The sequence below is a fragment of the Megalobrama amblycephala genome, linkage group LG17 (assembly GCF_018812025.1).
Source record: "Megalobrama amblycephala isolate DHTTF-2021 linkage group LG17, ASM1881202v1, whole genome shotgun sequence".
Taxonomy (NCBI): Eukaryota; Metazoa; Chordata; class Actinopteri; order Cypriniformes; family Xenocyprididae; genus Megalobrama; species Megalobrama amblycephala.
The window spans coordinates 6,169,785-6,195,033 of NC_063060.1; the positions used below are offsets into that span (position 1 = coordinate 6,169,785).

The window sequence follows — 25,249 nt, forward strand, 5'->3', positions numbered from 1 at the left end:
TCCAACCGTTGCCGTCTGTCAGTCAAATAATGCTAGTCGATGGGAACTTCTACTATAAGAGTAAATAAAACTTGCTTAGACAAGTCCAAATTAAACCCTGCGGCTCGTGACGATACATTGATGTCCTAAGACACGAAACGATTGGTTTGTGCGATAAACCGAACAGTATTTATATCATTTTTAAACTCTAATACACTACTATGTCTAACCGTGTGCAGCACTCGTTAGTAAGGTCTGATCGCGCTCTGGCAGCGGCAGTGATGTCTCGCTCTCATTGAAGTATATGCGCGAGACATCACTGCCGCTGTCAGAGCACGATCAGACCAAACGAATCGAGTGATGAATGCAGTTGGACATAGTGGTGTATTAGAGGTAAAAAAATGATATAAATACTGTTCGGTTTCTCGCACAAACCGATCGTTTCGTGTCTTGACTTAGGACATCAATGTGTCGTCACGAGCCGCAGGGTTTAATTTGGACTCGTCTATGCAAGTTTTATTTACTCTTATAGTAGAAGTTCCCATCCACTAGCATTATTTGACTGACAGACAGCAACGGTTGGAGTTAAAAATCATCATTTGTGTTCTACTGAAGAAACAAAGTCACCTACACCTTGGACGCGCTGGGGGTAAGCAGATGAACATCAAATTTTCATTTTTGGGTGAACTATCCCTTTAAAATGACTGCGCCATTGACTAGCAGCACACAAACCTGCCAAGTATTAAAAATAAAAGGATTACAATGTAAAAGATTATTATTGTGTGCATGAAGATAAAAATGATTTGGTGTAATCCGGCTTTTCCCGTAGATGGTCCGCTCACGTGCTTTAACCTCGCACATGAGTAGATCTGTTTCCTCGCTACAAAATGAATTAGTTTTTCCGCTTGCGCCATGTAAGTAGCGAATGCACCATGGTGCGAGCGCAACTGCCTTTTTAAAGGGGATGTAAGATGAGACTCTGGTTGGTTTATTGCATGTTATGCCTAAAACACACACATTACTCATTAAGAGACTAGGGACAACCCTTTTAGACCATGCGCCGGGTACGCCAACCATTTTTCCCGTCATTAAACTAGCAACTAGGGGATTCAGACATGCCTTAAGTGCACTTGCGCCATGCACTTTAGACCATGCACTTACATCATTAAAATAGATGATGAAATGTGAACACGCGCAAACGAGCTTCTTTACTACTTATTGTGAAATTGATTTCTTTATATTTGCTATTGGTTATTCTACAAACTGCAAACTCCTTATGCAACTATTCAACGTATGGGCCTATGTAAAATACGGTATTGATTTGATATAGGTCGCATCATTTTAGGCTACCTGTAAATACGGGACGATCCTGTATTTTAAGGGTGGGTGGCAACCCTATTAAAAATATCAAGTGTTACATTATTCTCATGATGTCTGAAAATAAAATTTGAAGGAAGTTTTCAGCTCATTTGGACAAACTGACAGGTAATGTTTATTTGTAGCACAACCTAATGATCTGAAATGATTTGTTTCAGTCTTTTTTAGTGGAACTTCTCCAAACCAGAAATGCCTCCCATCATCTAAAACTCAGTTGTCTCAGGAAAAAGTTGGGTAAGTTGGGTAACTAACCTCTAACCACCCTACCCCACACCCTAAAGACCTTTCGTCACGCCCATTACTCTGATCTGCAGATAGCAACACTTGGGTGTAGCCGCTCGACTGCTCTCGAATCGCTGTCACTGTGCTTATTTGACATCCACAAATTACTTTTTTTTTTTTTTTTTTTTTTTACAAAAAATAGACAAAAAAAAAAAAACCTTCATATTCAACATGCAGTCACAGATCATTATTTTTCAGATAAACTAAATTAGATCAATTAACCTCAAAACTTAGGTTAGGTTGATATGCAAGTTTTTGCCATCTTTAGTCAAGAGAATAAATGAGGGTATGATTATATTACAGTAACTTTCTCAAATGTTTACAGTAAAATGCCTGTAGTTTTCACTATTCTGTTCCATTAAAAATATAGCCTTCATAAACAGTACACTAGTGTTCTCATTTAAGCATCTATTTTTAACAGAGACAGATCTAGCTTCAATGGTAGGAGAGATCAATATATCAAAGAGAATACAGAAATGATCAAGGCTGGATTTCCCGGAACCTTATATGCCACTCTTAAATTATAGCCTACCTTAGGGGCCATTCATATATCCTATCTAAAAACACGTGGAAAGCGTGACTGAGCCGCTTTCTCCTCCTTTCCTCTCCCGTGGCGTGCTGTAATTGCTATGTAACCATGAACTGCATTCTCCACAATGACGAGGAAGTATCAGCAAAGGATTCATTGATTTCTAGCCTTTGCATTAGCTTTACTACTAGATATATTTATGGAGATGAGAAATAAAAACCCTGCCCTACAGCTATGATCAGCTGTTCGGCTGAGCTTTATGCTGTTACGGAAAGGCCGAAGATGATTGGTTGGTTCGCACAACAGTAACAAAAGATACCAAATTAGAAATAAGTTCTTGATTGCATTTGAAGCAGGAAGTTTTACTTTCAATCAAATTAACAAATAAATCAAACAATGCAACAGCAATTTAGTGATATCTTCACAGTTGTGGTATTGACCAGTCTTGAGGCCGGTCTACAACACTAGTTCACACATTTCTTCAACATTTCTTCCATGTTTAGTTTTGTCCTGGTTAATTTCATCTTACAATATTGAGTAAAACCACCCAGGTTCCAAATATTCTCTGACACTTTAAATCTGTCACTTTAAAACAATAAGATGAATTAAAAATATAATTAACTATATGTGTAAAGGTTTATTATAGGATTAATTTTTTCCATATATCTCTAAAAAATGATAAAGTCTTCATCCTCAAGGATGAAGTCTTCAGGGTCCTTGTCTTCTGTCTCAATGCCATCTATTGTGAATAGTCTTGTTTGAGAGTTCCTACAGAAGGTGACCTTCACTTTCTCATCGCAGGCTGATGGTGATCTGGATGTGTCCATCATGATTTCAGTGTGCCCATCTGTCGTTTTACCACGCTTCATCCTTTAAAGAGATTGAACAGTCATTAAACCATTAAAAAGGGTGCAATTCTTTAATAAATGGTTAAATAAGATTATAGGACAGACCCTGTGATGATAATCCTGCAATCTGAATCTATCTGAGAGCTCTGCAGGATCCTCACAACGTCCTCCAACAACAAGCCACAACTTTCTATGCAGTCATATCTGAAACATTAACACATTTCAATAAAATGTATAACTAAGGTTTACCAAAATAGTGGTGAACCTTTGAAATTTCGAAACACTTATGACATAATGAAGCCTTGTTTACTGATATCACATGACTTTTCTGAACCACTGATTTGAAAAAAAACATTCATAAAGCTTCAAAGTTTCATGAAGCAGTGTTTTGAAATCGACCATCACTAGATATTGACTTTTTTTTCTTTTTTTCTTTGGTGCACAAAATGTATTCGTCGCTTCATAACATTAAGGTTGAACCACTGTAGTCACATGAACTGTTTTAAATATGTCTTTAGTAGTTTTCTGGGAATCTGAAAGTGTTAATTATCTTGCTGTAAATGCAGGCCTCACTGAGCCATCGTTTTTTTTTTTAAATATCTTAATTTGTGTTCCGAAGATGAACGAAGATCTTACAGGTGTGGAACGTCATAATTAATGACAGAATGTTCATTTTTGGGTGAACTAACACTTTAAACACCTTCTCACCTGATCTCCTGAAGACTGGGACAGACTTCGGCTAAGGACAGAATCCACTTCACCCAGTTCTCCGTTAAACTTCTGATCTCAAGTCCGATTCTCCGCAGACCAGAAACACAGAGAAAGCTGGACATCAAATCGCTCACAAGCTCTTCATGCTCTGAACAGCTGGATTATGAGCAAAATAATTAGAAATGTTGAGTTCACTGATGGAAAATGATAAATATATATGATTCATATTTGCTATGACCTATTCATTTAATGAAATGGCAGAATCCTTACCTTTCTTCTAAATCTTTAAGAATGTCAAGTGTTTCAAAGAGTTCATTGAGTTTAGGAATCTCTGAACATGGTGATGTGAATGAAATGAATGATGGGGATACTTCATTCTTGCTATTACGGGCCAAACGAATGTCAACTGTCCAGCTTGAAAAGAGACGACTATATAAGTCAAAAGTACATATTTTGTATGCTCAAATGTGACCCTGGACCACAAAACCAGTCATAAGTCACATGGTATTTGTAGCAATAGTCAACAATACATTGTATTGGTCAAAATTATAATTTGGATCCATTAAAATATTTTCAAAATTTCCTACCATAAATATGTATAAAATTTATTTATTTTTTTTGCACCCTCAGATTTCAGATTTTCAAATAATTGCATCTCGGCCAAATATTGTCATATTCTAACAAACCATACATAAATGGAAAGCTTATTTATTCATCTTTTAAAATATTGATCACAGGGTCACATATTAAGAATCTGTGTCATTACATTATAACGAGGACAGTTAGGGATGAACTCACGTAGTGTCTGTGATGTTTTTGGTGATGCTGAGAGAGGAACACACATTAAGCACACTGTATCTCTTGTCGTACTCCACCTGCAAACTGACAGGCAAGAACAAAAAGGGGGGCTGATGTATATATATATATATATATATATATATATATATATATATATATATATATATATATATATATATATATATATATATATATATATATACACACACACACACACACACTTTAATGTACCATAATATCTGATCCACCTGCTTTAATTTCTCAGTATATTTTAATTGTTTAGTATACGACAATAAAATAATAAAATAATAAAAATTGCATAATAAAAAAAAAAAATGATCTACTGATTTCCAATTCAATGGCCTAGATTCCTACAAACAACTGACTTTCTGATTTCAGATGTAATGCAATAATTTTTTGATAAAAATTATTTTTAGAATTAAAAGAAATAGGTCTTACAAACACCATAACATTCAATGTCATTTAAAGTCACAATCAAATCAAAATGACAAAAATTCTTGTTTTTTTTATTTTTTATGGAATATTGCAATATTTATTTGAAAATCATTTAACTGCGCACATTATTTTTTAAAATTAAAAAAAAAAAAAAAAAAAAATCCCTCTTCCATTTCTTCTCTGATGATGTTTACTGGTGTGAGGGCGGGACAACCAGTCACTCACATGAAATCGACCAATACAAAGCCACAACCATCCAAACAATCCCCATGGACAAAATCAAGTCCCACCCTACATTTTTGATTGTTCAAGAACACGTTTCACTCAAGATATCTCTCTGTCACAACAGAGAAGCAAAGACTATCATTACTTCATAACTTTTCATTATATTTCATGTGGAACACAAATATAGTTATCTAAGAGAATACTCAAATTGCTATTTAGTTTTCATTCTTTCTAGCAGAAGTATTGGCAGAACATCATACCAGACGGTGTGAAGGCTGGGACATGTATGACACAGGGAGAGGATCTTTGGTGCCCAGTTCTCAGTCAGGCTGTCTGTTGTCAACTGCACCTTTTTCAGACCAGACACAGAGTGCAGGGACAACAGGAGAGCATCCACACTCTCGTCAAATGCAGGACTGCTGTTGTTGCATGGAAAGTAGTTCATATTTAGTTAGAGATCATTTTATGCTTTATCTTTAGTGTGTATTGTTGCTGTTTTAGCGTGAAAAAGGTCTGCAAAGTAACAGTCACTCCAAAGGCAGTTATTCTGTATATCAGTGCGCACTGATATCACTGTTTCTGAACTCCCTGAAATGCCTCCATTGTAGTCTTAAGTTCTTACGGGAACGTACATGTCGCAGTATTCCTCATTTAAAGGATTAGCTCACTTTCAAATTAAAATTTCCTGATAATTTACTCACCTGTCCTTCTTTCTTCAGTCAAAAAGAAATAAAGGTTTTTGTTGAAAACATTCCAGGATTGTTCTTCATATAGTGGACTTCAATGGAGCCCAAACGGTTGAAGGTCAAAATCACAGTTTCAGTGCAGCTTCAAAGCTTTCTACACGATCCCAGACAAGGAATAAGGGTCTTATCTAGAGAAACCTTCACTTATTTTCTAAAAAAAATAAAAATAAAATTTTTATACATTTTAACCATAAATGCTCATCTTGAACTAGCTCTCTTCTTCTTCTCTATTATAATTGTCATATACAATTAGCTAGTGCAAGTATATAACAGTTAGTTCAAACTTTGACCTGTGGAGGGTAGTAATACACTTAGCAGTGTCTACACTGCTGGAATTCTAATAGAGAAGAAGAAGAAGAAGAAGAAGAAGAAGAAGAAGAAGAAGAGAGCTAGTTCAAGATGAGCATTTATGGTTAAAACGTATATAATTTTTTTTTTTTTTTTTTTTTGAAAACGAGCAATGGTTTCTCTAGATAAGACCCTTATTCCTCGTCTGGGATCGTGTAGAACGCTTTGAAGCTGCACTGAAACTGTAATTTTGACCTTCAACCGTTTGGAGGCCATTGAAGTCCACTATATGGAGAAAAATCCTGGAATGTTTTCATCAAAAACCTTCATTTCTTTTCGAGTGAAGAAAGAAAGACATGAACATCTTGGATGACATGGGGGTGAGTACATTATCTGGAAATTTTAATTTGAAAGTGAACTAATCCTATAATTTCTGCCCAAGGCATATGCAGGGCAAGGGCAAGGCTTGGTTGAGGTGCATTAGTAGTGTGTTGAAACTCACAGTTATGGTAAGGGGCGTGACATTTCCAAAACACACTGGAAACAGTTGACTAATCATAACACATTGGTCCAGCCAACCAATCAGAGCACATTGTGCTTTTCAGCAAGAGGGGCTTCATAGAGACAGAAACTAAACAGACATACTGTGAAGGGAGGTGCTGCAACAATGTCAAATATGTGAAAAATAAGCTGTTTTGAACATTCAAACATGAAAACCACTTCTAGTAGACCGCAAAAAACAAAACAAAATCAAGGCTTTGTAAAAGGGCATATATGGCCTCTTTAATAAATTAACATTGATTTAATATTAATATGAATATGAAGGTTCTGTTTTATAGTGAGTAATGAAATATTTCTGACAACTTTATTTTTACCTTATAGAGATCCCTTTGCATCGGTTATATGCTTGTAGAAAGGTTTTCCAGTCACTGCTAGTTTCTCCTGAGTTTTCAGACAGGATGAGCTCTATCTGTGAGAACAGTGACTGTGTGCTGGGACTGGAGCCATTGCGCTTCAAAAACAAGCTAAAGTGGAAACAGAAATACTAAATAAATAAATACATAAAGCAGTAAAGTTAGACTTAACACATTATAGCAGTATACAACATTTTGTGAAGGAACAACACATAGTGAGTCAAACGCAAACATACTGTATATCACCATAATGCAGCGTTGCAAAGTCTTTGAATTTGGCTACTTTAACACTGTTGCTGCAGGTTGTTTTTCATGTCCACGTGTTGAAGCAACCCAAAATAACATGATATTTAGGCCCTGGAATGCGAATTTTACCAGGGCAACCCCGCCAAAAATGCAGATTTTACCCCCTGGAACGTGTTTTGAAATGGTTTTTACCAGGAGACACCCCCTGAAACACGACTGGGGTAATTTTGGGCTAGTTTTGAGTAACAATTGTTTTGAGTAATTCTTCTAGAAGGGAATTTTAACATTTTATCAGATTTATGTTTAAGATTTATGTGAATCCACTTGTTTTAAAATGGCTGAGATACATTTAGGAGGTGGTTTTATCCAAAGTGACATACATTGTGTTCAAGGAATACTTTTTTTTTTCAATATATGCAAATACGAACCCATGATGTTGCTAGCACCATGCTCTCTCTACTGGTTAAGCATTAACAGGGCTTAACTCCTACTAGCCATTCGCAATTGCTCTAAATACAGTAGCAGCATAAAATATTCAGTAATTTCTAGTACAGTCATATCAAACCAAACCACTCATCAAACATACTGTACATTACAGTTCTCTCTACCTGTATTGTCCAGGTAAATATTTCCACATCCTGATTTCTGAGCAAAGAATACGCTCCACGTTGTCCAGCTGATCAGAATCACTTCAGGTAAAAGACACATAGCCTGTGTTAGTTTTTTTTTCTTTTCTTTGCAGATTTAACTTATTACAGTCTGATGAGCAGAAGTATCATAAATATACAGTATTTTCTCACATGATTTCATGGCTGCAGTCACTGAGAGGCGAGGGCAAGCAATCTTCATCACTGTCACCTGACATCTGTCTTGCAGACTGCCAGCTGTGAATATTTTCACAAACCATTTCACTATTAGATGTATGAACACTTTCCTACCTCAAATACAACTGCAATGAATAATCCAAAAATATATTGCATATCCTCACCATAAATAATACAAAAAGTCAAACTAAAATCAAAAACTGATACACTTTTTTAATCCAGTTCAGACTGATTAAATCAAGACTCGCACTATAACTAATGCCATATCTTGTTTCACTCTGAAAAGCTGTTCGTCAGATTACACTAATGGGTTCTAATTAGAGTTAAGTAAAAACTGTCATCCCACCAAAAGTCATTTGATCTGTCTGAATCACTGTCCTCTTCACTCTCACTCATCTTAAGGATACTGAAAAACAACCACAGAAATAACAATATATAACAGTTTATAAAGCATAGTGAAGTCTGAAACAGAAAGAACACAGGATCAGCGACCATTCAGCTGTCAAATTCATGCTTTGTTTGCATTTATTTTACAATTTACATTAATCTTAATTAATATGTTTATAATAGTTGACCTTGATTTATATATTCCAATATATATTAATAATCGAATGTGCAGAAATTACAGATCTGTTAAGCATGTTTTTTATTGTTGTGATAGAAAGTTATATTTTTGCAGTGTATTGTGTTATTGTTAACTAAAACGAAATATTAAAAATAATTTACATTAATTGAAATTAAGCTGAAATAAGATAACATATTAACTAAAATATTGCCTTGGCAGCTAGCTGAAACAAAATTAAGCTCATGTTCTAAAACAAACTAATACAAATAAAAGTTAAACAGAAACATTAAAAAAATGCTAAAAATGACAAAAGCACAAAAGAAACTTACTAAAACTTGAACTAAAATAAAAAATGAAAACTGAAAATATAAAAATAAGTGTTAACAATATATTTATAAATACTGTTACTGTACATGAAATGATAACACTGGTATTGCGTTATGCACTAATAATGTTATTGCTTAATAGCACCACTAGGGGGCAGTCGATGAAGAGTAATAGTATTGAGTGCTGTTAGAGTTAGTTCTTCTTCTCTATGCTCAAATTAAATGGATAATTAACCCAAAATGACAATTCTGTCATCATTTACTCACCCTCAAGTTGTATCAAACCTGTATTTCTTTCTTCTGACGAACACAAAAGAAGACATTTTGAATAATGTTTGTAACCAAACTGTTGATGGACATTATTCAAAATATCTTCTTTTGTGTTCAGCAGAAGAAATAAGTTCATGCAAGTTTGGAACAACTTGAATAAATTATCAGAATTTCCTTTTATCCCTTTAAGTACTATGTGCTCTGTGGTCTTTTATAAAGCATGAGTTAGTGCCACATGTCTTCTTGATGCTGGTCATTGTCACTCCACAGAAAAGGATCATTACAACAGTTGTGTTACCCATGTTTCCCCTAGCCACGTACCATCCACGTGTTAGATTTCAGTACAGGAATCACTAATGCCTCACCTGGAGAATTCATTCCTGTAGCCTTTCTTGAGGTTCGCTTTACTTGTCTCAGGTTGCTTGACTGCCAAAAAACTGAGCCACAAAAAAACACAGTGGTACAATAATGTGAGCTTTTCTCATCACGAAATTCAGGGTGCAAATTCAGGTCTGCTCATCTATGTGTACTCGTATAAAAAGAAGTTTACTGAATTCTCACTAAAATGCACTCAGACTGGGTTTCATCTGAATGAGATCCAGGACTCTGGACGCTCCATCCACTGTCATGAATCTGAAGATAAGATCCACGTTCTTCAGACCAGAGACCGAGTTCAGGGCAGAGAGTAGATCACTCACACTCGTATCGTACTCTGATGAACTGTTAAAGCACAGATATTGAGATTTTTGAATCATTCTGAACTAAAACGCTGCTTATTTGTCTGTTATTCTCCCTATTTCACACATATAAACACTCTCTTCTCGCTCTCTGGTGCTGAAATAGTTACCACTCAGTCAAGACTTTCAGCTGGTTGTAGGCCTGAAAGAATCTCCTCCAGTCAGCATTTGCATTCTCAGAGTCATCAGTCACTATGATGGTGATGCAGGGAACCACTTTGTGCTCCAGAGGTTTAAAGAGGTCGAAATCATCACAGTCATCTAAATAATTCACATGGTTACAGCCGACAGACAGCCTGCAAAACAACAGAGGACAAACATAGCATAACGCTATAAAGAACAAAAATGAATTTAAGCAATTATATTCTCTCAGAATGTCCAGACCTGCTGAAAAGTTGGTGATAATTTTAATAACCATCTCAGAATACCAGATGCTTTTTTCAACATCTAAAGCCCTGGGTACACTTCAATTTTTAACACGTTTTGTTTTAGCACAGTCAAACGCTCAGCCTTGCAAAGTATACTTCATTTGACTCGTACACAGGTGTTCGACGCATGTGCAATTTTGAGTTACAACCCATGTACTTTTTTATTCTTTCATGCTAGAGTTGTACAAATGAGGGTACTTTCTAACCTCTTCGCACAGTCTCTCGTCTATGTAGGCCTCCACTTATTGCTGTAGCCTGCATGTGTTCCGGTCTGTTTCTGTTTCATGCAGTTTTTCTTTAACTACCTTATGAATTAACACCCCAGGGCCACGGTTGCCAACTTGTGGATAAACTAATTACTTCAAAAAATAAATAAATTAAAAATTAAATGTACATGTGCAACCCAAAATCCAGCAATGCGCATTCTCTTCTGATGACAAAGTTTGCGTCACACGCACTGTACACTGATCCTCGCATATGTGGAAAAAGTTGAACTATATTTTGGGTTTAAGGCAGCATCTCATTCTTATAAAGCAATTCTAGAATGCATTGCAAGAAGCTCAGAAGAAAAAAAAATATACAACTGCTAAATGTCAATTCTAAATCTAAGTGAATGTTACTAGAAAGTATAGTTGGGGTTAAAGTTTAAAACAGGTTTAAAACAGTGTTACCTCACTCCACCTTCTCCATCTTCTCTCATCACACCCAGACTCTCCACATCATTAACAACAGACATACTGGTATTCAATCTGCCAAAAGAGAATTCATTGTGTTTATATTTAAGCACAGAATGAAGACAACTGTATTCTTGCAAATGGTATTGTGGCATTATGGTATCAGATGGTAACACCATGATACATTAACTATATGCCATGGTGCTAGTGAATGTCTATGTAATAGTATTTACACCATGGAACTAGTACGTTTTCAGGTAGAAAAACACAATAGGTTATTCTTACTGCAAGTGAAGTAAGCTGGAACAAGACAGGAAGAGGGTGAACAGACCAGCCGCCCAGCTCTCAATCAGGTTGTTTAGCCAAACTTTAACCTCCTTCAGACCAGGAACAGAGTGAAGGAACAGCAGCAGAGAATCTGTATGCTCATCCAACTCTGGGCATCTAAAAAAATTAAATAAATAAAAATAAATAATAAAAAAAATATTATTAGATTCACCTCAGGCCAATGCATTTTGTTTTCATTATTGCATATGAAGCATATTTATTAAAAATCATGATGATTTAATGTTCTGAAAAGTTTTGATTTTGAAACATAACTATAACTTAAGTCAGTTAAAGTCAGTTTTATCAAAGTCCCTTTAAGACAAGTCATTTCACTCGGCGGCCATCTTTGAAACGCCTCTCGGGCATCCTGGGCATCATGCAGCTCTTTGAATGGGGAAACATAAAATTCTCCAAAACTGTTCGCCAATCTTACGATTAAATTTCATATTTGTAATCACCAATCAAATCTAAAAAAAAATGTATTTTTTAGGCTGGATCAAGCTAATGCGCATGCGCAGATGTAAATGCGCGTCTCCTGTGCCTCATTTCAGAGGCACGCGTCTGACTGTTTCTATAGAAACCAGTGCTTCTGACGGCCGCTGCAGTGACGCAATGACTTTACCAGTCGGCGATTGGCTCTTATTTAGAAGGCGGGACTTATTCCGCCATATTGCCCGTTTCACTTTCTCCCATTCAAAACAATACGAGTGACAAGTCCTAATAACAAGATTATTGTTTTGCTGTTTACTGATTGGTTTGCGTGTCAAGTGTTGAGGTCTATGTACAGCACAAACTTTTAAAACTATATCCCATATATCTTTGCTTTTTAAAGGTAGAAGAAAAGATAGCATAGTTCACTTCACATTTTAAGTGTCCTATAAAACTATATATGGCTAGCAAAATGATAGATCAATTTATTGTGTTACTAACTGAAAACTTTCTGAACAAGAGAACTGTAGTTGCCTTGATGAATTTATTGCCATTGTACATTTAGTGAATAAAAACATTCAAATCGACAAAATATAGAAAACAGTAGACTGAGAGAACCTAAAAATCAGAATGCATAATGTTAAATTTTTACATTCTCTCAACTAATCTTTTTTTTTTTTTTTTTAAACAGTGAATAAACTTAAACTCACTGTTCTGTCAGTTAGAATGAGTTGGTAAAGCCTTTTGAAAAGAACCTCCCAACTGACACTAGACCCTTTAAAAGGAGGGAAACTGAGCATGAGCTTCACCAGAACCGGTTTGTCCAGAACATGCGAATATCCCGGCTCTCCACTGCTACCATATCTGGAAAGAATCATTCATAATTATAAATGTGAAAAAATCTTGGTTAAACACTTGAAAAATTGGTTCAAGTGTTCAAGTTAAAATAATTGAGGATATTTCATGCATGAATTCTTACGCAATATCATGACCCCATCTGTCCATTGCAAGAGTCAATGATGGATTTTTCTCTTCACTGTCATGCATCTTGTACCTAAAAAAGATTTTACCAACAGTTATTTAGCATAAACACAAGCTAGATGGATCAAGTCAAATGAAAAGAAAGGATACGGACTTACCGTCGAAATGGCTTTCTAGAGACCGAAAATGTTGAACAGACCCTTTCGTCATCACTAATCATGAGGTTGCTCACATGAAACCTAAAAGATTATAAATGTGATCAAAATACAAATCAGCTTTATATTTATTGAGAGATTACAGCTTAATATGTAAACATTATTTGCCCATACTTTATGTGAGAAATCTTAGGATTGACTTGAAGGTAGCACAGAATTCTGGAGGTCCAAATATCTGTCAGGAACTCTGCACATATGTCCAGCTCAGTTAAACCAGGAACACAATTCAGGAAAGACAGCAGAGCATCCACATTCACACCAAACTCAATGCTTTTCCTTGAAACAAACATACAAATACCAATGTTATGCATGTAAAAACCCAAAAGGATGGGTTTTATTTAAATAAAATGAGAATAACTACTGTACAGCTCTGAGAAGCATCTGAGGTTATGGGTTGCTTTGAGGAATTCAGTCATGGGTACTGCCGAGAAAGGACAGAGAGCGAAGGATATTTTTGTAAACCCCTGATAAGAACAAAGACCATGCTTTTCTGAGATTTCACCCTGATGTCCTTCTGAATGCCCAACAGTAAACCTGAAATTAGATGTAACAATTATTCATTATTTGTTATTAGTATCCAAGTATCTTTAAGTAACAATGTTATATTCCTATCTGAATAAATGTAAGAAACTTTAACTGAGAATGATGTTTGTTGGAAAATATATATGAAATTAATTACCAGACAGAATTATTTCGGCTTGCCATTGTGAACTCTGAGCAAAGACCCTTATGTATGGTTTCTGCTTGATTGGCAATGCAAACGCTGTGAATATCAAATGAAATGAACATGAACATCAGTTACATACATTTAAACCAGAAACATTGACGTTCATGTCCATGGTATGTGCCATCTATTTACCTGAAGCTTCTATCCATCATCTCTTTCACAAGGAAGTTCATGGTCAAATCAATATTGGCTTCGCTGATGTTCCTCAACACCAGTCGAATGTTACCCACTGATGTTTGTCCACTGAGGGTTTTCAGGATCTTCTGCACACTTTCATCTGATAGAGATCCATCCTCCATCCTGCAATGCATTTATAACACTGCTTTACAAACTCTTCATTTTAATTATGATGTGGCATAAAAATGTTCTTTACTATCATTTAAAATTGCTGAACATGCATTTGTGGTGGATGCATAAATATAAAGTATTGCAAAAACAGGAGCATCAGAAGTATCTGTCACACGCTGCAGAAGAGAATGAGAATGTACAACTTTCTGAACATGGAAAGATGTGGAAAGATGGATAAATTAGTCAATCAGATCATAGTTCCATCATGATGAACATGATTTTACCAAGTAGAACATGTCCCTGGAAATACATCCTTGTTGATTCTGGAACAATAGTCCAATCAACCAATCAGATCTGAGGGACAGGTTAGTTAATGTCAAGTTTAGGCTTACAACAAGAGTTAGAGCAGTGGTCTCAAACTCAATTCCTGGAGGGCCACAGCTCTGCACAGTTTTGCTCCAACCCTAATCAAACATACCTGATCCAGCTAATCAAGATCTTCAGGATTACTACAAAACTTCTAAACAGGTGTGAGTTGGAGCTGGTTGGAGCTAAACTCTGCAGAGCTGTGGCCCTCCAGGAATTGAGTTTTAGACCACTGGGTTAGAGGCTTCTATATCATTCATACCTATCATTTAACTCTAATTTTAGGGATAAGTTAAGGATAGGGTTTGTTTTAGGGGTAGGAGTAGGGTTTGGACTATGTTTTTGGACAAGAATGTTGTTCCAGGATCAACAAAAGATGCTGATCCAGGAACATGTCTTACTTTGCAAAATCACAACAACTGTTTGACCATAACTTGCAAGCCATTTAAGTAGAATCTGATTTAACCAAGTTCAACATGTTCCTGAATCAACATCTTTGTTGATCCTGGAACAACATTCCAATCAACCGATCAAGGGTGCGTTTCCCAAAGTAAACTATGTTAGCAAGTTCTGTTGTTACCAATAGAGTTCAATGGGACTTTTGACCATAACGATGCTTTCAGAAAATGCACCCCTGATCTGAGGGACAGGTTAGTTAATGTCAAGTTTAGGCTTACAACAAGGGTTAGAGGCTTCTATATCATCCTTACCTATCATTTCCCTCTAATTTTAGGGATAAGTTAAGGGTAAGGTTAGTTTTAGGGGTAGGAGTATGGTTTGGACTATGTTTTTGGACAAGAATGTTGTTCCTGGATCAACAAAAGATCACCCCTCTCCCAAAACACTTTCTCATCTGATCTACACAAATCTCATAGGTGACCTATTTTTATCTCAAAAAGGTGAATTCTCACCTAAAGGTGAGGAGTTTGTTTGCACCTATGTATTTGGCAAAATCACAGTAACAGTTTGACCATAACTTGCAAGCCATTTACGTAGAATCTGATTTAACCAAGTTCAACATCCTGGAAAATTCCAATCAACCAATCAGATCTGAGAGACAAGTTTACAGTTTATGTCAACTTTAGGCTTACAACCAGGGTTAGGTGCTTCTACATAAGCATTATTCACCTATCATTTCCCTCTGATTTATGGAATAACTTATGGGTAGGTTTAGGTTTAGGGGTAGGGATATGGTTAGGATTAAATTTTTTTAGACAGGAATGTTGTTCTAGAATCAACAAAATATGTTAACCCAGGAACGGAATAAAGACGTGGAGCCATTTAGTTCCTACAACTCATTCTTGAGGCAATGGTGGCATTGTTGCATTTACACATATAAAAAGAGTAGCACATTAATCACAACCAAGAAAGAGAACATTACTTCAAATAGTCCACGTTCTTTTTCCTCCCCAGGGCTGATGTCAGGAGGTTGACATCGGTGTCAGATATAGAATCAAAATCCAGCCTTCAAAAACACAAACCAGAAACCAATAAGTCTTCATGACATAAACCAATCCTCTCATATAAGTTAAGAAGAACTATAATACACTGTATACATCATCAAGGATTTTAAACATGAGATGGTAATAAACTTTTGGACACTACTGTGATGGTAATGTTTGGAAACCATAAAATATATATACAGTAGTTTTTGTAATAGCATATAATTTAAGAATACATACCATAAAGTTGTACACCTGCAGAGTGCAGGATGAAGCATCTTTAAATCTTTTGCATTGCACTTGACTTCCATTCTGATAATGCGTGAAGAATACTGGAGGCAGTACATCACAACCTGACAGTCGATCCCCTTCAAAGACCAGCGTATGTTAATACCTAAACGTTCCCAGAAATTCATGACGTTCTTCAGTATGTTCTTATCATGGAGCTCATACAAGCATTGAAAAATGAAATCATTCACGTACACTGTGTCCTTCTGTATAACTTTGCTGATCCATTTTTCCAGCTCCTTGCGAATAAAGGAAGATGTTGACCGTGGCTTTTCCCCCAGGATTAAACAGCCTACTTTCTTGTTTGAGAGACCAAAAAGGAACCGGATTACAGGAAAGAGATACTCATTGCGCCTCCCATGGCTTGCTGACTCCAGTAGCTCCTTGATTTTTATTTTTGCATCCGCCTCGTCTGTTAACATGTAAAACAGAGCGGTGAAGAACTCCTGAAAGCTGAGGTGCATGAAACCAAACATCTCCTTCAGATAAGTTCTCTCTTGCTGGCGAAATGTGCAAAGGAAGGGAATGTTTGGTAAATCAGAGAGTGCCTTTGGAAGATCTTTTCTGGGAAACAAGATTTGTTGTTTCGGCATTCCACTCTCCGCTAGCTGACCCAGGTTCTTGAGGAGGTCGAGCTCTTCTTGCTGACTCAAACTACTGTGATGCTTCAAGAGAGTGAACACAAAATCAACAAATATGGACGTTGTGGTCGTCAACTCGCTAGTTACAACACCATCTTTTCCTTTTCTTTTAAAAATTGTGCAGATAATCCAGCAGATGACTGGGATGAAGCAAGCGGTGTAGAGCATCTCGTGTACCTTCACCTGCTCATACACTCGACTTGAAAACTCTTCATCCTCAAAGAACTGTTGAAAGTACTTACTCACTCCTTTCTCTGAAAATCCCATGATCTCCATGAAGCACTGAGGCTTTTTCAGAATGATCTCCAGTTTGTCTACAGCGTTCGATCTTGTAGTAACCAGCAGGAAGGACTCTCTCATCATACGTCCCTTCAGAAGAGAGCAAACAATGGTCAATGGGTGGGATTTGATGACTGGTTTTTGTGGCAATAACTCTTTGGATTCAGAAAGCATGAGTTCATCAAAACCATCAATGATGAACAAGATCCTCTGTGATGTGTCTTTTAAGATCTGACCAATCTCATTTGGAGTTAAACTGCAGTCAAGGAGATCCACCAAGCTCATCTCACCTGAGAGACCACTGAGTTCTTTGCATCTTAGATGAAATACTACATCAAAAAGTGTAGCGTAGAGCTCTCCAGAGGCCCAGTCCAGAACGATCTTTTGTGCAGTGATCGATTTCCCACTTCCAGAATCACCTTGGAGAATCACAGCTGTTGGTGTCACTTTTTTGGAGCCATTCTCTGGACCGAACAGCTTATCAAGGCTGATGTTTTGGTTTCTCTGGTTACTTTCTCTGGTGTTGAAGAATCGTTGCCCTCTAGAGCACATCTCATTCTCTCGCTCGTTCTTTTCTCTGTGTTTCTGAACTATCAGCGAGTCAACGTAGCGGTCATTAAGCAGCACCTGTTCACCGGCACGCGAAGTGTATTCTGTAATGTAGGCATATTCAGACAGCAGGGACTTCTTGTATTCGGCGATCAGTGAGCTTGTATCTGCAAAAAAAAGAAGGATTTTTATTTATATATTACATTTTGGTGAATATATATAAAATTGTACAAGTACTGATAATTCTCTCTATATGGTAACAATATTGGGTATTATACCTACTTAAAGAGGTAGTTCACCCAAAAATTTAAATTCTGTCATCATTATTAATACTCATGGGGTGTTTTGCACCAATAAGGATTCATCTTAAATCTAGATTAAATCAAGGTTTATCTAATATTACTGTTGCACCAAACTTTAAACCTTGTTTAAAAATAAGCAAGTTTACATTTAAACCATCATTTTGATCCTGGATTTAATTTATATATAAGATATATTAACTTTAACCCTGTTGCTCCATAACTTTAAACTAAGATTTAAATCTCAATTAGGGATTCCTTTTAAACTTACAGGTTGAGGAGGTTTAAATAAAATAAAGTGCACCTACAATTAAAATATGTAGATGACTGAACAGAGATAGAAACAGAGGGTGTGTCATCCGGTTTCAGAGAAGTGTTTATTACAAATTAAAATTAAAAATAAAGTGCATTGAGCAGGCAGAGTGTGAGGGTTGTGGCGACTTGTATGGTGTGCCTGCTATCGAGTCTGGGATGTGGATCCGTCATTCATCTTGGTGCACCTCTGTGTCGGTGATCAAACGGACAGGTCGGCGCTGTCAAGACTGGAGATAGTTGTTTTTTTCTACTCATCTCAGTTGTTTTGTCATAAGTTACGCTGCCATATTACTGAATTAATTGATACTATAAATATACTATATTGCCAAAGGTTTTGGGACGCCTGCCTTTACATGCACATGAACTTTAATGACATCCCATTCTTAATCCGTAGGATTTAATATGGAGTTGGCCCAACCTTTGCAGCTATAACTGCTTTAACTCTGGGAAGGCTTTCCACAAGGTTTAGGAGTGTGTTTATGGGAATTTTTGACTATTCTTCTAGAAGTGCATTTGTGAGGTCAGGCAGTGATGTTGGCGAGAAGGCCTGGCTCACAGTCTCCGCTCTAATTCATCCCAAAGGTGTTCTATGGGGTTGAGGTCAGGACTCTGTGCAGGCCAGTCACGTTCCTCCACACCAAACTCGCTCATCCATGTCTTTATGGACCTTGCTTTGTGCACTGGGGTGCAGCCATGTTGGAACAGGAAGGAGCCATCCCCAAACTGTTCCCACAAAGTTGGGAGCGTGAAATTGTCCAAAATGTCTTTGTATGCTGAAGCATTAAGAGTTCCTTTCACTGGAACTAAGAGGTCAAGCCCAATCCTCCCCTCCACCTAACTTTACACTTGGCACAATGCAGTCAGGCAAAAACCGTTCTCCTGGAAACCACCAAACCCAGACTCGTCCATCGGATTGCCAGACAGAGAAGCATGATTGGTCACTCCAGAGAACACGACTCCACTGCTCTAGAGTCCAGTGCCGGCGTGCTTTACACCACTGTATCCGACGCTTTGCATTGCACTTGGTGATGTAAGGCTTGGATGCAGCTGCTCGGCCATGGAAACCTATTCCATGAAGCTCTCTTCGCACTGTTCTTGAGCTAATCTGAAGGACACATGAAGTTTGGAAGTCTGTAGCTATTGAAAGTTGGTGACTTCTGCACACTGTGTGCCTCAGCATGCGCTGACCCCGCTCTGTGATTTTACGTGGACTACTACTTCATGGCTGAGTTGCTGTTGTTCCCAGTTGCTTCCACTTTGTTATGATACCACTAACAGTTGACCGTGGAATATTTAGTAGTGAGGAAATTTCACGAATGGACTTATCGCACAGGTGACAACCAATCACGGTACCACGCTTGAATTCACTGAGCTCCTGAGAGTGACCCATTCTTTCACAAATGTTTGTAGAAGCAGTCTGCATGCCTAGGTGCTTTATTTTATACACCTGTGGCTGACATTTACAGTTTATTTCCTTTTTCTGCAAGAGCTACTTATGTCAGAGTCAGAGAGAGAGTTTCTGGTGGAAATGGAATATTAACATTATTGCTGTCAATGGCAAATCCAACATGGCGGAGAAAATTAAGCGTATATGGAGGTTTTGATTGCAGGAAAAGAACTTGTATAGACTCTTTGTTGCAGGTTAGAATTATAATTGTTAATCTGTGTTTGAAATTAAGTGCAAAACAACTTGATTTAAAATAAAGCCTAGATTAACAAATCCTAGATTAACTCTAAACTGTTCTTAATTTAACCCTTATTGGTGCAACCCACCCATATGGTTTTAAACCTGTATGATTTTCTTTCTTCTGTGGAACAAAAAAATAAATAAATTAAAATAAAATATTTTGAGAAATGTCAACCCGTTTGGTTACCAACATTCTTCAAAATATCTTCTTTTGTGTTCTGCAGACAAAGAAAGTTGTACAGGTTTGAAACGGCATGAGGGTGAGTAAATTATGACTTTTCATTTTTGGGTAAGGTCATACAAACATGGTCAAAAATTGCAATACTAGTAATTTTGCCCATCAGTACTGTACCTGTGATTTCAGCCACAGGTCCTACAGCAGGAATAAGAAAACTTTAGATTATTATGAATTTTAGAAAAAGTATATTATTTGATTCTTTGGAAATCTGCATTTCTAATTATTGACAACAGAATTAATATAGCTGTGTTCGGCTGCGGCATTTCCACCAACAGAGAAAGATACTTCCACTCACCTGGAAAGAAATTATTAGAAATATTAATATTTCCAGTGACTGTTGAATTTAATAACACAGGTGCTGAAATATTGCTTCCACTCTGGGCAGAGATACTGATTTTAGAGACTCCATGAGGCTCCATGTTTTCCCCTTTTTCTTCTAATAGAAAGGAAAGGCATGTCATTAATGATATTTTTTTTAACCATAGTTTACATGCAAATATTTATAAAATATTATTATAACAGAAATATTATTATATAAGTTTATGCAAATCAGTCCTGATCTGACTGGTGTGTTCATGGGGCTGTAAATTACCATCATTTGACACGTCCATCTGCTGTTTTTAGTATGTCAATCCTCTTATCTGAAATGACCAGCTCAACCTGAGAAAAAAGGCAAATTTTATGTATTGGTGAATTGGGGACACCATTTGCCACTGAGATAACTGGGGGGAAATGTGACAATTATGAGGAAAGAATTATTTTGTGTGTATGAGTTTTCAACAGTAGGTAAGTAAGTTCCAGTATCTTGTAGCTTAGAAATATCAATGATTTTATCTCCAAATTAATTCATTTATAATCATTTATTCATTACTTACCTCTTTAACAAATCCTTCATTTTCATTGCATGATTTATAAACACCCACCAGTTTGAAAACACCCACAAATACAGAAACGCACACTGGACAGTAGTCATGTGGTCAGGGCAGGGGCTCGAGTTCCCACGGAAATGGTTGAGCACCCACCCACGGAAAAAAAACACGAGATATTCTCCATTCTACCCATGGTAAAAAAAAATAAGGAATAGCCCACATATTGTGTGACAACATGAACGAGGTGGAACGTGTAGCCTATATTAAAGAGGATATGTGTTCTTAATAGTAGCCTAGCTTATGTTGTGGTATATTTCTTACTTACAGCAAACATTTCGTGTGTTAATAGTTTTGGATTCATGTAGCGCCCTCTGCCGGAAGTACACTGCGTGGTCATCCTGTTGCTTTCATCTTCATGACTCAATTTGTTAATTTTGTTTAGTTTCACTTTTTATCTATGTCGTGCAAACTTAAAATATTAGGCTAAATTTTATTTTAGATAACAAAACCGAATCTCAAAACTGACGACGACATTAAAACTGACGAAATTAATTAAAACTGACGAAACAAAATCTTCAAACAAAATGTACTTTTTTTAAACGTCGTAAAAGTACGTCTTGTGTTCAATAGTAAAACACAATGTTTAATACAGGAAATACAAAAACAAGTGATTTGGTAGTTATTAAAAGTATCATTAGTCAGTCAAGAATGTCAGAAACGCCATATTTACCTGGAGCTTGGACATAGCTTTGTATCCTAAGAGCTTGAGCAGATAATGATGCAGGAGAGTAAAATACTTTCACTTTTCATTTAAAAATGAGACCCGCCTTGAGGGCGCACTATCAAGTTTTTTCCAACACTGTGAAATTCCAACAGTGTGTCTGAATCACTTTGAAGCCATCCGGTTGTCGTAACTTTCTTTATAGAATGCAGTTAGCCTATAAATAAAAACTTTAAATGACCTATATTTTCATTTCAGTGGCTTTGCATAGGTTTTCATTTTTACATTAAAAAGTGCCGATATAACTTATCTGTGTTTCATTTTTTGGATCTGTTTTAACAGGAGAGTGTAGACTATCTGTGTAAACATTTGTGTAATCGACTACCTTTGAACATGCTGAACCGAACAATCAAAAATGCATATCGTTTCCCACTTCTGTAGCCTGTTTTGTCTCATGTTGTCCTTAAAATCAGTGAAAAGTTATACAAGACATTAGAGAATTTTGTTTTTAATATGCTTTCTTTATTCACTATTTCTTTTATCACAAAGAAAGTCTCTGAAATGCAGACTAGTGTGTGTTTGGTATAGAAACTGTACACAAAAGCAAGGCACTATACTGTACATTTAAATTAATATCTTTTCTTTCTCTCGTCTTTTCATTACTCCATGCTGTCCGAATACAAACAAACATGACGTCCCTCACACCTCAGGAAGAAGAGAGCATCACCACCACAAGCAACAGCCATTCACACGAGAAGAACACACAAAAAATACAGACGCGGCATGTAAACTCCCCTCGAATCAAAAAGGAATATCCTAAGACATATGACAACATTAAGAGCGATCACACAGGATTTTCTGCCGTTTCTTTGTTTGCTACAAAGTTTATACAATTTCCAATTTTTCAGCAGACTTATCAAACGTACACGTAACAACAAAAACACATTGCAGATCAGACCAGGTGGAAAGGTGAGCGAACGGTTTGATTCCACGTACTTCAAGAGATAAACACTTGTTTTAGATGTTACGCACTGCTCACAGACTGCAAATCGTTGTACATGAACATGATGAGGAGACACACACAGACATCACCTCCACAGACTTAATAGATACATCAAAAGTGGACGCCACAGCAGGTGCATCTGTAGATCCTAAAGTGACCTTTGACCTGACCGTTTACCCTGCTTTTAGTGAACAAACACCTCCATTAACCGAAAGAGGTCAAAATGCCGAGGTGACCGCAGAACCGGTGGTCATGGAGGAAGTGGACAGTGATAATTCTGTCACCGTGATGATTTTCGTCAGGTTTTTAAAAGAGTCCTTTGGCTTTCTTTAGGTTCACTTGCTTCCATCCGGGTAGAACGTCAAACTCTTCTCTCTTCATGTCTAACACTCTCTGAAAACACAGAAAATACTGCAGTGAGGGAAGGGAGAGAAACACACAGGAATATAAATATAAATACACTTACTGTTCAAAATGTTGGAGCCGTTAAGATTTTTAAAATATTTTTAAAAGTTTTTTGATTTGGCTTCATTTATTTGTTCAAAAAAATACAGCAAAAACAGTAATATTAAGAAATTATTACTACAATTTAAGAAATGTTTTCTGGTTTAAAGGCTTCATTCACCCAAAAAATGAAAATTCTGTCATTTACTCACCGTCATGTCATTCCACACCTGTCAGAATTTCATTCATCTTCAGAACAAAAAGATATTTTTAATGAAATCTGAGATTTCTGTCCCACCAGTTCTGTTCAGTCTACGCAACCACTACTTTGATGCTTTAAAAAGTTCATAAAGATATTGTAAAACTAATGAACTGAGCAGTTCAGTCCGAATATTCTGAAGAGACACGATCGCTTTATATGATGAACAGAATGAATTAAGGCTTTCATTCATATAAACATTCATTAACTCACACATCAATTGTGGTAAACAGAAGCTCAAGCATGTTTGCTAGATGTGCGAGAACCAATGAAGTTCATTCTTGTGTGTCACGCAGCAAGAACCAATGAGATTCATTCTCATGTTATGCAGTACGTTTAAGCTCCCGCAATGAGGAACCAATGAGGTTTGTTCTCATGCGTCAAGCAAGTATGGTTGAGCTTCTGTAAATAAAAGCCTAAATTTAATCTGTATGATCTCTTTATGAACTTTTTGAAGCATCAAATTGGTAGTTGCGTAGACTGTCAATGGAGGGACAGGCATCTCTAAGATTATTTAAAATCTCTTCATTTGAGTTCCAAAGATGATCGAAAGTCTTATGGGTTTGGAACAAGATGAGGGAGGGTAAATAATGACAGAATTTAACACTTTAACCTGTAAATGCTCACCTTTTTTGGAGCATAAATCTGAACTTAAATCACTGTAATTCATGAATGCTTTGGAATACAGACCTAAGGTTGGTCTCTTTTTAAAGACGACACGCAGATCATTTCAGATCATCAAAGTCAATGCTGCAACTATGCTGTATTTCAAATATGAAGTTGATACCATAAAAATTGAGCCTGCTAAAAGTTTTCAAAGTACCGTTTTCATGGTAATGCATTATAATGCAGCCATTACTCCAGTCTTCAGTGTCACATGATCCTTCACAAATCAATCTAATATGCTGATTTAGAGCTCAAGAACATGTATTATTATCAACAATGTTGAAAACAGTATACATTTTTGTGGAAATCATTCATTTTAAGGATTCTTTGATTTATAGAATGTTTTAAAAGAACAATTTATTTGAAATCAAAATCTTCTGTAACATCATAAAAGTCTTTGCTGTCATTTTTGAGCAATTTAATGTGTCTTTACTAAATAAAAGTTTTAACTGCTTTTTAAAAAAAAAAAATCTTACTGACCCAACTATTTTAAACAGTAGTGTACATGTGGACAAAGAATCTTAAATTTGCAGAAAAGCCAAGAGGAAAGGGTTAAAGTAGCACTGTGTCCTAACCAGGCGCTTTGTGTTTCCAGCGCAAAGTCACTTTTTCTGCCCACGTAAGGCAAAACGAAACATAAATCGGTCAAAAGGAAAAAATTTGACGTTCATATACATATAAATAGAGTGGGACTTTGGAGCAATGCAAATTCACTGTAGGTGGAGTGGAGCTAATCTTCTTGCTGCTTGTGCAGAAACATAGATTAAAAATTATATGTTGTCTAAAAATACTTTCTATTTGCAGGGTACAATGTGCAGACTGCAGAGACAACTTTAAGCAAGCCAGTTATGGACTGAGCAACATATTAAACCAATGGTATGTGTCAGAAGCCTTACCACTTGTTTGCCAACCAACGGCAGACTTCACATGGAAATGAACTGTGATCATCTATATTAAATTGAGACCACAGAAAGATTTCATGAAAACTCAGTG

The 25,249-nt window shown here is 36.6% G+C and overlaps 3 protein-coding genes across 4 annotated transcripts in view; all 3 read right to left on the minus strand.

Moving 5' to 3' along the window:
- Nucleotides 1-2,508: 2,508 nt before the first annotated feature.
- On the minus strand, nucleotides 2,509-11,648 carry LOC125250984. The gene is made up of 15 exons (XM_048163835.1): nucleotides 11,509-11,648; nucleotides 11,221-11,298; nucleotides 10,232-10,417; nucleotides 9,946-10,104; nucleotides 9,750-9,821; nucleotides 8,570-8,629; nucleotides 8,200-8,283; nucleotides 8,008-8,088; nucleotides 7,115-7,264; nucleotides 5,466-5,624; nucleotides 4,525-4,608; nucleotides 3,997-4,140; nucleotides 3,724-3,882; nucleotides 3,121-3,219; nucleotides 2,509-3,037 (listed from the first exon to the last, which is right to left on the minus strand). Exons 2-15 carry the CDS (start codon nucleotides 11,283-11,285, stop codon nucleotides 2,836-2,838), a joined length of 1,704 nt encoding a protein of 567 aa, XP_048019792.1. The 5' UTR covers nucleotides 11,286-11,298; nucleotides 11,509-11,648; the 3' UTR covers nucleotides 2,509-2,835.
- Nucleotides 11,529-22,252, minus strand: LOC125250982 (NACHT, LRR and PYD domains-containing protein 1 homolog). Of its 2 annotated transcripts, none has more exons than XM_048163833.1 (14): nucleotides 21,894-22,252; nucleotides 20,887-20,954; nucleotides 20,590-20,730; nucleotides 20,409-20,429; nucleotides 16,239-17,922; nucleotides 15,938-16,021; nucleotides 14,035-14,202; nucleotides 13,855-13,938; nucleotides 13,542-13,709; nucleotides 13,290-13,451; nucleotides 13,119-13,199; nucleotides 12,959-13,033; nucleotides 12,690-12,843; nucleotides 11,529-11,667 (listed from the first exon to the last, which is right to left on the minus strand). In XM_048163833.1, the coding sequence occupies exons 2-14, from the start codon at nucleotides 20,903-20,905 to the stop codon at nucleotides 11,650-11,652; spliced, it is 2,859 nt and encodes a 952-aa protein (XP_048019790.1). In that variant the 5' UTR covers nucleotides 20,906-20,954; nucleotides 21,894-22,252; the 3' UTR covers nucleotides 11,529-11,649. The 2 variants fall into 2 exon arrangements, with proteins under 2 accessions (XP_048019790.1, XP_048019791.1); XM_048163834.1 differs by having other exon boundaries at nucleotides 21,170-22,252.
- A 132-nt stretch (nucleotides 22,253-22,384) lies between these two features.
- svilb (supervillin b) overlaps nucleotides 22,385-25,249 on the minus strand; it is a 55,278-nt gene continuing 52,413 nt past the window's right edge. The window contains 1 exon segment of the mRNA XM_048163832.1: nucleotides 22,385-23,280. Coding sequence (XP_048019789.1) covers nucleotides 23,194-23,280 — 87 coding nt within the window. The 3' untranslated portion in view covers nucleotides 22,385-23,193.

Bases quoted from the DNA above. Each gene is read 5' to 3' on its own strand.
- LOC125250982 (XM_048163833.1), bottom strand. The intron at 13,939-14,034 runs GTAAATAGATGG...TGATATTCACAG, and splicing joins ATGATGGATAGAAGCTTCAG to CGTTTGCATTGCCAATCAAG. The intron at 12,844-12,958 runs GTAAGAATTCAT...GATTCTTTCCAG, and splicing joins AGATGGGGTCATGATATTGC to ATATGGTAGCAGTGGAGAGC.
- LOC125250984 (XM_048163835.1), bottom strand. From the start codon at position 11,285: ATGTCTGTTGTTAATGATGTGGAGAGTCTGGGTGTGATGAGAGAAGAT. The intron at 10,105-10,231 runs GTAACTATTTCA...GTGCTTTAACAG, and splicing joins CTGAAAGTCTTGACTGAGTG to TTCATCAGAGTACGATACGA. The intron at 5,625-7,114 runs GTAAAAATAAAG...ATGCAACAACAG, and splicing joins TGCAAAGGGATCTCTATAAG to CAGTCCTGCATTTGACGAGA.